Source organism: Guillardia theta (genome assembly GCF_000315625.1).
Source record: "Guillardia theta CCMP2712 unplaced genomic scaffold GUITHscaffold_21, whole genome shotgun sequence".
In the NCBI taxonomy this organism is placed as follows: domain Eukaryota; class Cryptophyceae; order Pyrenomonadales; family Geminigeraceae; genus Guillardia; species Guillardia theta.
This window is the reverse complement of record NW_005434653.1, coordinates 579,887-590,467: the sequence shown is the minus strand read 5'-3', so window position 1 is coordinate 590,467 and position 10,581 is coordinate 579,887. Positions and strand designations below refer to the sequence as shown.

Genomic DNA, 10,581 nt, shown 5'->3' with positions numbered 1-10,581 from the left:
TCGACTGACCACTGTCAGTCACGTGTGGTTCTGTACGGTTCGCAGTGCTGGTTCTTTTCGGGCTTGTGTTTTGTGTGTGATTGTGCAGCTTCTCGCTGTGCGCTGTGTGCCTGGAGGTTTAGCTTGTTGCTGCTTTGTTTTGCTTGAGGCACTTTTTACCTTCTGCCAGTAAATCCACTACTGCACGGCGCATGACAACCTTACTCGTACGATTCGGTCGATGCTGAACGAAGCTGGTCTTCAGAGCGTCATCGATACAGTCGGGGATCCTCGTTCTCGACGGCAGGTACCCTCCCATGCGGCCAGGGGAGGATGAGAAATGGAAAGCGAAGCGAAGGGAAGGGAAGGGCAGGGCAGGGCAGGGAAAGGAAGGGAGGGGAAGAGAAGGGCAGGGCAGGGCAGGGCAGGGCAGGGCAGGGCAGGGCAGGGGAAGGGGAGGGCAGGGAAGGGAAGGGAAGGGAAGGGAAGGGAAGGGGAGGGAAGGGAAGGGAAGGGAAGGGAAGGGGAGGGAAGGGAAGGGAAGGGAAGGGATGGGATGGAGGAGGCAGATCAGGAGGAGAGAGAGATGAGAGGGAAGGCGAAAGACGATGAAAGAGGAGAGATGCGAGGCGATGCAGGAGAAGGAGGTAAAGGACGGGGCAGCGGAAGAGGAGGAGCGATTGTGTGCGTGAGAAAGTTTAACAAGAGAACTCAACAACGAGCGTATATGATTTTTGATATCACGATTGTCATCATCAGTGCATTGGAGGAGAGAACAGATCTTTCACACGAAAAAGGATAATGATGCTGTTTGAGCTGAAGGAGAGGCATGTAATGCGATGTCTTGCATGAGGCTCGTGAAGAGTTGGTATGGGTGATCGACGCCCTTGTGCAGAAACAAAGTGCCAGGGAAAGGAAATCATAACTTACATCATATCCATGTTGATGGACAACCGATTCAGGTTGTTCCTTGTCCTTGACGAGCATGAACATTTCTCTTCTTGCAAAGATCTCACTTTAAAATCAATACAGGAGACCATAAGAGTTACACACGATATTTTGTTTTTTCTATTCTCTCGTGCTCTCTGAAAAAATGCCCAAAAGTAAAGGTCGCTGCATGAATTATTGTTAGTCACTTATTCATTGACCTACAAGTCCTGGTTCGTGAAAAGCCTTTTATCTCGCAACATCGTTGTCATGATCTTCTACCTCTTCAGAATCATCGTTTGTAACTCCAGTATCATCAACATTTCCATATTACAAGCATTCCCGTCATCATCAACAACAATCATCATTGACATCATTTTCATTTGCATGAAGATTTCACAAATTCAGATACTGATTCGATCATTTCCACAATTAAGATGTTCTTCATGAGCATCTCCATCTCCTTCTTTGTCGTCGCTGCCGTACGTCGTCGTTGTCATCATCGCCACTACCAAACACCGCCACCATCAGAAGCAGCAGCATCATCAAGAACATTGTTTCAGTCCTTTCTACCATCATCTCCATCATGCTCTGCACCAATATCATCCCCATCACATCATCACCAACCCCATCATGATTTCATCGCCATCACCAATATCTGGTAATGATAAATCCTTATCATCTCAATCCTTTCGAACACCGTGATTCGCATCGTCGTCGTTATCATCTCCATTAGCTTCAGCATTGTCTCCATTGCTATCTCCTGCTCCTGCTCCTGCTGCTCCTGCTCCTGCTCCTGCTCCTGCTCCTGCTCCTGCTCCTGCTCCTGCTCCTGCTGCTCCTGCTGCTCCTGCTGCTGCTCCTGCTGCTGCTGCTGCTCCTCCTTCTCGAAATCCTCCTCCTCCCCCTCCCCCTCCTCCCCCTCCTCCTGCTCCTTCTCTCCTCCTTCACCAACTGCTCCTCCTCCTCTTCCTTGACCTCCTCCTCCACCACCACCACCTCCTCCTCCTCCCCCTCCTCCCCCTCCTCCTGCTTCTCCTCCTCCTCCTCCTCCCGATACACCATCGAAGCCGGAAAACCGCGCGAAGGCCTTTCAAAATCCGCTACTACCCCTTCCAATGACTATCAAGTACCCCACCGTTCCCATGTTGCTCTCGCCCCCGCCTCGTACCATCCTCCCACTCCATCCCGCAGTGCTTACCTGCCCATGTTGGTGGCAGGGGAACAAGACGGCGATGCAGGGATGGTTACAAGGAGAAAGGAAGAAGTGAGGGAGGGAATGGATCTTCAATGCACGAGAACGTGCAGCCTGAAGACAACATGAAAGAAAGTCGGATTGGGAAGCAATTCTTTCCAGACAAGAGGAGTTCTGAGTTGGTGTATGAGAGAAATGGAAATGTTACCGCTGAGATCTTGATAGTTACAAAGAGGAAAAAGTGACTACTGTTTGCATGCCGAACATGTTTTCTCTAAGTGCATCCCACCTCCTCGTTCGATTCTTTGCGGTCACACAAGCTCCCTGCCCTGATTGACTTGAAGCAGATCCGGGGACAGCAATGACAGAGGAGCAGGGGGATGGCTTGACCATCGGTGAGTGGACGAGTGTGCGATGGTAGCCATGGAGGAGTGATGAATGTTGCTTGAGCAGCTGTCTTCGAGGGGACTACACACCAGCGATACTGGTACTTGACCTGCTCCTCTTAAGGGTATAATGGCATTGAATCCGCTTCCAGGATATTCACGCAGGAGCGACTGGCGGAGCTCCGGGCCGAGGCGAACGAGACAGCATGCGCGGTACCAGTGCCCATGGTGTGATCGGAGGGTGACATGCTGTATCAGGATGTGAACGAATGGACTAACAAGCTGAGGAGAGCCGGTGAGGGTTCCAAGTGCTTACGCGCTCTTTGAGACTCTTCCTTTCTGCAGGCAGTGAAGAGCAGCAGCCTGATGTGGTGCTGGGGCCGTCCCCGGGGAAGAAAGCGAGGACAGAGTGCGAAGGTTCGGAGGGAAGAGGAGAGGGGAGGGGTTGACGTCAGGTGCAGAGAGCGGTGTGCAAGTAGATTGTATCACCCTGCAAGAGGAGCAGATCATTCAGGTGAAGTTTGTCGTCTTTGCGACTTTGGGATTGACAGGAACGGTAGGACTACTACCTTGAGGGGGTCTTCTCGCTCAGCAACAAGCTCAAGCTGCCGGCCAACGTGGAGGTTGGAGGAGTTTTCGAGCCAACGTTGAATGTGATGTTGTTGTGTAGACAACAGCCATCACCTTCTACAAACGATTCTACTTGTACTGCTCGGCTATGGTACGAGCTGGCAGGAGCAGGGCTGCAGGAGTGACAGGGAGTGCAGGATTATCATCCGAAAGACATTATGTTCACTGTCCTGTGGGTGGCCTGTAAGGTTGAACACTACCCTAGCAGGTCCAGCTGCTCTGGGAGGGTTTCAAACGTGACATGCTCTCCTGTCAGATATATCAACGCTCAGAAAGTTGTACTCAACGAGAACTCCAGGGAGTTCTCCTTCGATGCTCCTGTGGGTGGAATAGAACTCTTGCATCGAACCCTCGTGATGTGGTTTTTATCGCAAACAGGCCTTTGCGGACCATGGAAACATTCCCATAGAGCACCTCCTCCGTCTTGAGCAAGGTACATGTTCCGTTTCCCTGGCGTCCGCGTGACCCTGCTTGCAGTTCTCCTCCAGGTCCTCAAGTACCACCTGATGGTGAAAGCGCCGGACTCTCTCCACTTGCTGTGACCAACTCTTTACAGGTTCACCATCCGTTCAGGCCGTTGAGGGGATTCCTTGAGATGTGGACAAAGCGATCGGTGAGCTAGCGACATTGCGAGCTCGAGCTGACCGGACGTTCGTCAAGGACTCGATGAAGCTAGCGGACGATGTGAAATCCAAGATCGAGGAGAAGGTAGCGAGAAAACCGAAACTCTCTATCATTGATCCTTTGTGCTACCAGGCTACCAAGCTGCTGCGAGACTGGATGAAATCAGGTGCCCCTTCATCCTGTGCTGGCCCTGACCTCCTGCCATCGGACCTTTGCTCCCGTCCTGTCTCGATGTCTGACCCTTAGGACTTGTTTGCAGACATTCTCCTCATCCTCCATCCTTCCGAAATCGCTCTTTGTGCCCTACGGCACACCTGCGCTAAGGTCCATCTCCCCTTTCTCTTCGTCCATGTTGTCACTCCAGTGCAGGCCAAGATGGAGGCCGCGTTCGATATGTTCCTGAAAGGTCGGAAAATCTGCCCCCCCTCCCTGCCTTCCCCTTCTCCTTCCCTCTCTCTCTTCCCCCTCCTAGCGTCCGTGGTGATGTCACCCAACAGACGCCATCGGATCGAGCGCTGAGAGTGTCGGGAGAGTCTACGAGGCCATCGAGGGCAACTTGGCAGCGCACAAGCAGCGGGTGAAGAGGCAGTGAGAGGAGAGGAGGAAAGTGACGACGAAGGCAGCTCAAGGGGGAGCAGCTCAAGACCGAGGCCACGAGGATCAATGCGAAGTTGCAAGGCTGCAGCAACCCGGAGAAGGTAAGGAGCAGGGAGAGCGAGAGAGAGAGGGGAGGGAGGGAGGGAGGGAGGGAGGGAGGGAGGGAGAGCAGCGGGAACAAGGTCGCAGTGACGGGCATGGACAGGAGCGATCTCATCCGCAGTTCGCTCTTCTGGAGGAGATCAAAAGGAAAGAAAGAGAAGCAGCGAAGGAGGCGAAGAATCTGCGGGTGAGTGAAGGTGAGCTGAATAGAAGGAAGTGACGTCTCGTCAGATCGCGCAAGAGCAACGAGAGCAAGAGATGAGGCTGTTGGGGATCGACGGAGGACGATGATGATGGATTATTGCACATGTCAATACACGCCTCCCCCTCTTGCTCCCTCTCTCACTCCCCCACCTCATGTGTTGTTCCTGACGTGCATCGCCTGGCTGAGAGCGCTGCCATGGCCGACGAATGAGAGCATGAAGCGATCAACCTGCCGCTGCTCTGAGGTCGAAGAGATTCAGCATGGCAACCTACCCCGTTCTTGAGCACACTGTCTTTCTTCCGACCCCTGAACCTCGCCAAGTCTGCAAGGAGCTTCAGGGTGGCTCGAGCAGGGGATGGTTGCAGGATAGGAATGGAGCACATAAACAGAGATCGAGAACGACGACACGTCGGGGAGAGAGGAGGGGAGTGAGCGAGTATGGTGTCAAGAGTCATGCTTGCCTGCACCAAGGAGGTCGAAAGGATCATCATCATCCTGTGAGGGAGCAAGTCAAGGAGGAGGAGGAGGAGAAAGACTTCATCGCTGCTGACCGAGAGGTCTGCGTAGAGCCGCTCCTCCTCCACCGAGAAGACTTTCCAGACCTGTCCAATATGAGGAGAAGTCGGCAAGCAGCAAGAGTCCAGCTACCTCCAGGTGTTTGATCTCGAACATAGGCGTGCTAGCAAGGTTGGGGTTCCTGCATCGGTTCAAACCGCGGAGACAGTATCATCCAAGACACCGACTGTATCACAGAGGATACAGGACAGTATCACAGAGGATATACCTGAACTGCATGGAGGGCAAGGAGGAACCCCGGGTTAGACTGCAGTCGACGAAGATGCCGGATAGGCGAGAGCAGTTGCTTCCCCCACAGGCGATCCCATCCTTGCATGCGAACTGATACCCTGAATGCCCTGGAGGAGCGACGATGAGTGACACCAACCTCAGCGCCTGTCATGTACCTGGCTGCCCCGAGAAGCATTGGAAGGAGGGCCTGCAACGGAAGAGGAAGCTCTTGTCGGATCCGAACGGTCGTTCCCCCATGTTCTTCCAAGCCTGAGGAGCGTCAGGGATGAGAACCCTCAAGGGGCACTGAACCTCTCGGGTGAAGGATCCCAGTTGTTCTCCGTCGTACGTCTCGATCATCAGGAGAGTGTTGCTGAGAACAAGTCTCAATGTTCTCCTCGCTTCCACTCTTTCATTCACCTCATCCCCGAGGTCGAACTGAAGAATCGGCTCAAAGAGTGTCCATGAAACTTGGTTGAGAAGAGCAGCTGATTGCACACCACACGTCAGATGCTCTGCCTAGAGATCTGTGCGGGAAGATACCTTGGGTGGGGCCAGGGGCTTCGCTGCGAACAGGTCCTTGAGCGTGTCAGATTTCAGCAAGGGGTTGAGATTCCGCCTTCGGATCGACGTGTCAAGCTCGATGGCCTTCCTGTGAAGATGCTTGTCGAATTTCTCCATCTCCCGGATCCTATCAGCATGTCTGAAGGTGCAGGTGCTGCAGAAATATTTCTTGGAGGCCTGAAGCTCCTTCTGGACGTCGTCTGGCAGCCCGCACAGACTGCATCGATCCCTGGCGACCTCAAGGTACCTCTGCCTGTCGTTAGCGCTCTCAGCGTACCTCTCTTGCTGCAGCACTCGCCATGCCGGATGCTGGCAGTGGATGTGCTGCGCGAAGAGGGTGTTGCAGCAGCAGACCCGAGCAAGAGCGTGCCCGTCTAGCAGCACAAGGACCTTGTCCGCTAGATCCATGGGAAGCAGGGAGAACAGACCAGGTTCCTTTTCCTCCTGTGCTACTGCCTCGTCCGTGTGCTCTGACGAGCGAACTGGGATAGCACCCGCCAGCTCCGTCTGCTCCTTCCGCTGCTCGTCCCGCACATCAATGCAAACAGGTTTCCTCCTGAAGAATGCCCAGGGCATATTCACGCACTCTCAAGGCAGCGGGCAGGGAGCAGACAAGAATATCAAGCTGCTGGCATGATCAGCAGGGGCATGAAGGACCACCAGTCGCCATCAGCCGCCGTCCTCGCTCATCCCTCCTCGCCCCGATCCACCATTCTTGTTTGCAGGAACGCGGGCCCACCTAAAGCAGAGGGTTGTAACGGACAGGATAACGGAGAAAGGTACTGAGGCGGACCTGGGGGTCCCTTGAAGAGCGGGCCAACCATTCGGTCGCTGAGAAACGGAGCCAGAACGGAGCAGAGAACGGAGCTCAATACTTCACCACAACAGGAGCAGGAGCAGGAGCAGGAGCAGGAGCAGGAGCAGGAGCAGGAGCAGGAGGAGGAGCAGGAGCAGGAGCAGGAGCAGGAGCAGGAGCAGGAGCAGGAGCAGGAGCAGGAGCAGGAGCAGGAGCAGGAGCAGGAGCAGGAGCAGGAGCAGGAGCAGGAGAGGAGCATCAGAGGAGAGGAGCATCAGAGCAGGGGAGAGGAGAGGATCAGGAGCAGGAGGGGGTAGTAGGAGAGGAGAGGGGCAGGAGCAGGAGGGGGTAGTAGGAGAGGAGAGGGGCAGGAGCAGGAGGGGGTAGTAGGAGAGGAAGGGAGCAGGAGAGGAGCAGGAGGGAAGCCAAAGGATCTCCGAGCCCACCTACGACTCCTGCACAGCATGGTAAGAGATGGTTTCATAGGGATGGTTTCATAGGGATGGTTTCATAGGGATGGTTTCATAGGGATGGTTTCATAGGGATGGTTTCATAGGGATGGTTTCATAGGGATGGTTTCATAGGGAGGTCGAGCTCAACCTCCTCGCAGGAAATCGGACTTGAGGGCTACATCAAGAGGGTGTCACGAGGATGGATGAAATGGTTTCATGAGAGCCAGGCTCTCACTCATCTCCATCACTCGCAAGCTCCCAACCATGAGGACAACTGCCTGTGGAAAGAGTTTGATATGCTGATCGCAGAACAGTCCATCCATCTGACGGGGCTGATTGACCTGGCCGAGATACAAGGCTCTGATCCCAACAGCTCCTCGCCCCTCCAACGTCTCTACTGCTTTCGCAAGGACGGCTACCCCCATGACAAGATCCTGCTGCATCTTAGGACGTGCGGAGGATGGGAGAGCCGACGTAAAGGGGCGGCAGCGTTGGAGGGTGACGGGGACTTGAGCTTGATAACCATCACGAGCTACCAGAGGGGACGAGATATCCTGGGCATGGAGGAGGGCAAGAGAGCGGAGATAGTATGGAAGGATGGTCTGTCAGGCTCTAACGACTGTGAGCAACTGGACCGAGTTCAGAAGTTATTGCATGCTCTGAGAGCAAGCCATCAAACAACCGAAGCGTTCGCCCATCGTAACAGGTGCGTGCCTGATACGTGCCTGCTTGCTTTGCACATCTATCTGCAGTGAGAAATTTGAAAGAACGCTGATAAATTGTTTGATTCATGTCAAAGTTTTCGAGCATGTCGTCACCTTTGTCGTGCTTTCTTGTTGAATCGTGTGTAGAGGAGCTGTACTCGTTGGAACTTGGCTCATGTACTCGTTGGAACTTTGGCTCATGTACTCGTTGAAACTTTGGCTCATGTACTCGTTGAAACTTTGGCTCACGTTGCTTGCTTGCAGCATCTTGACGCTGACCACAAAGCACGAGGACCCAAGGGAAGGAGCCTATTCAAGTCAGAATGACCTCTATCGGTTTGAAGTTCTCTACCTGGAATCGCCCAGGGTGATGGGGTTGTGCATCGGAGCCAACGACTACCAACATCCTTGGGGCCCGTTGCAGAATGCCGTCAGGGATGCGATGGAGATGCGTGAAAGGCTGAGATCGATACCGACAGCATGGTCGAATGTGCTGGAGAATCCTCAGGAACGGCAGCAGATGGTCTCGTTTGTGCGTGAGAACATGCGAGCGCTGAAGAGTCTTCATCCTATCGTGATCCTTGTCTTCTTCGCCGGACATGGCGGGAGGCTGCACAAGGGCAACAGCGACTTTCTGTCGCCCTGCAACACATCCATCCCGTCGACTGAGGGAGATGTGCAGGAATACACGCTAGAAGTGAAGAAATTGTTTGAGTTCCTCAAGGAGTTCGAGGTAGAAGGACACAGCGACGAGAAGACGGACAGGCAGATTTTCCTCGTCGTGATCGATGCCTGTAGAAACTGCTGCGATGCCGAGGGGATCAAACCCTTGTACATCGAGGACCCGCCGGCGACGATAAAACCCAGAAGGATGTGCATCTGCTTCACCTGTGGGAATGGCGAGACAGCACAGGACGAATCTGAGTTCTTCGAAAACCTGATGAGGCAGGACTACGGGATATTCGCTACCAACAGGAACCTCCGGGACGCTCTCCTTCACTGTGCTGACCCGAGAAACTCTCAGGGAGTTCAGACAGCCGTCACCATAGACTTGCAGATGCTTCCAGGAGAGTTCTGCGTCGTCAGCAGCAGGGAGCGCGACAGACAGATCAGTGAGATCTGCCGAAGTCTGGCTGTCCTGTCGGCCACCTCGGACAACGCCGCCGACAAGAAGCAAGTGGGCCCTGGCAGAGACGAGGCTCATGGCAGAGCTGCCAGGGTAACCGTTGCTGGCTATTGTAGTGGGCAGGTGGAGGAGTTCCGACAGCATGTGAAGGGCTTGCTGACAAACTTGCTGTCAAACATCCAGCAGATGGCTGAGCAGTGGAAGATATGTTCCCTCGTCCTCCTGGCGTTTCTTAGGAGCCCCCAGACCAAGTTCAAGTCCAAGGCGATCCTCGAGGAGTATCGCTCCTTTGTCAAGGACATCGGGCCCGAGTTCGTCCGGCGAGTGAGTTTGCATCTCCAGTCCTTCAAGATCTCCTCATCCTCATTCGATGACTGGAGAGAGGCTCACGTGCCGGAGCTGAGCAGCAGCAAGCTGTGCGTCGCAGCCCTTGACTTCATGTTCACGTCGCTGATCCAGGAGGCCTTGGAGGAGGAGGAGGAGGTCGAAGATGAAGTTGACTGCTGGAGGCGTAACGGGGTCGGGCTGAGTTACACGTCCGACGAACCTTTCGAGGAGTCGATCTCGAGGATGGAGAAGTACTTTGCGGACCGTTGCTCGTATCAAGGCGGAAGGAATGTTCTGTTTGCTGGCACTGTGCTGGAAGAGGCGATCAAGGCTCGGAGTTACGTGGCTCTCCTGAGGACGACGGAGTTCGGCAGCGTGTGCCTGGAGCGATACTTGATGTACCGAATCCAGAGGTTGAAACGAGCTGGGGAGGAGGCGAGGCAGGAGCTGGTCAACTTCGACCTCTTCAGCACTTGGGTGAGCAGCTCGGGCTGGATGGTCAGCTACGATGAGCACAGGCCCAGCTGGGAGGATCTGAGCGAGGGGTGGGTGAACGAGCTGGGAAAATGTTTCGATCAAGTGAGGACGGCAGGAGTAAGGGGAAACTTTGTCAGATGGGAAGACATGGTGGGAGATATGAGGAAGGGAGAAAAACGACAAGTCGACGCCCCCCTCGGAGATGTAGAGGCGCATACGTCCAAGAAGGTGATTGAAGACAAAGATGATGTCCTTGTGTGCTGGTTTGACTGAGTCTGTGGCAGCTGAAGGTTGAGGTGACAGAAGACTCGGGGGGCGAGGAAGAGATCGAGATTGACGAAGAGACGGCAGCCAACAGGGTCCTCAAAGCCACTCACTCCATCCTAGACGAGATGCTGAAGAAACGAGCTGAGCTTGCGCAGCACCGGCAGCTCCTCGGCCTCGTCGGAATCGCAGAGACTTGGTTGCCCCCGCTGCTACAACAGGCTCGCAGGGCCATGCATGGAGGAATAAAGGTCGACGCCTTCTCAGCTCTTGCTGAGCTGCTCCTGACCTTGAAGTCGTCGAGCTTCCTCATCGACCAGCAGCAGGCGAGTTTGAGCTCCTCTGACTCTGTGGAGAGGCAAGAGGAAGCTAGTGGAAAGAGCGCAGAGATGTATCTTGCCATCTTGAAGCTCGCCATGGCGCTTCGACGAAGGGATGGT

At 54.4% G+C, this 10,581-nt stretch overlaps 2 protein-coding genes across 2 annotated transcripts; one reads left to right on the top strand and one right to left on the bottom strand.

Moving 5' to 3' along the window:
* Positions 1–2,442: 2,442 nt before the first annotated feature.
* Positions 2,443–4,731, top strand: GUITHDRAFT_162398 (hypothetical protein; the record flags this gene model as incomplete). Its single annotated transcript, XM_005835504.1, has 21 exons — positions 2,443–2,496; positions 2,555–2,588; positions 2,640–2,700; positions 2,746–2,782; positions 2,833–2,904; positions 2,949–3,001; positions 3,048–3,110; positions 3,158–3,208; positions 3,255–3,325; positions 3,374–3,437; positions 3,496–3,550; positions 3,595–3,626; positions 3,674–3,730; positions 3,778–3,825; positions 3,874–3,907; positions 4,001–4,065; positions 4,111–4,147; positions 4,239–4,318; positions 4,365–4,439; positions 4,544–4,627; positions 4,672–4,731. The coding sequence occupies exons 1-21, from the start codon at positions 2,463–2,465 to the stop codon at positions 4,729–4,731; spliced, it is 1,167 nt and encodes a 388-aa protein (XP_005835561.1). The 5' UTR covers positions 2,443–2,462.
* Positions 4,732–5,089: 358 nt separating this feature from the next.
* On the bottom strand, positions 5,090–6,571 carry GUITHDRAFT_105725 (hypothetical protein; the record flags this gene model as incomplete). The annotated part of the gene is made up of 8 exons (XM_005835503.1): positions 5,090–5,140; positions 5,197–5,247; positions 5,294–5,342; positions 5,430–5,559; positions 5,608–5,701; positions 5,744–5,804; positions 5,852–5,919; positions 5,975–6,571. 8 exons carry the CDS (start codon positions 6,569–6,571, stop codon positions 5,090–5,092), a joined length of 1,101 nt encoding a protein of 366 aa, XP_005835560.1.
* Between the last annotated feature and the right edge of the window lie 4,010 nt (positions 6,572–10,581).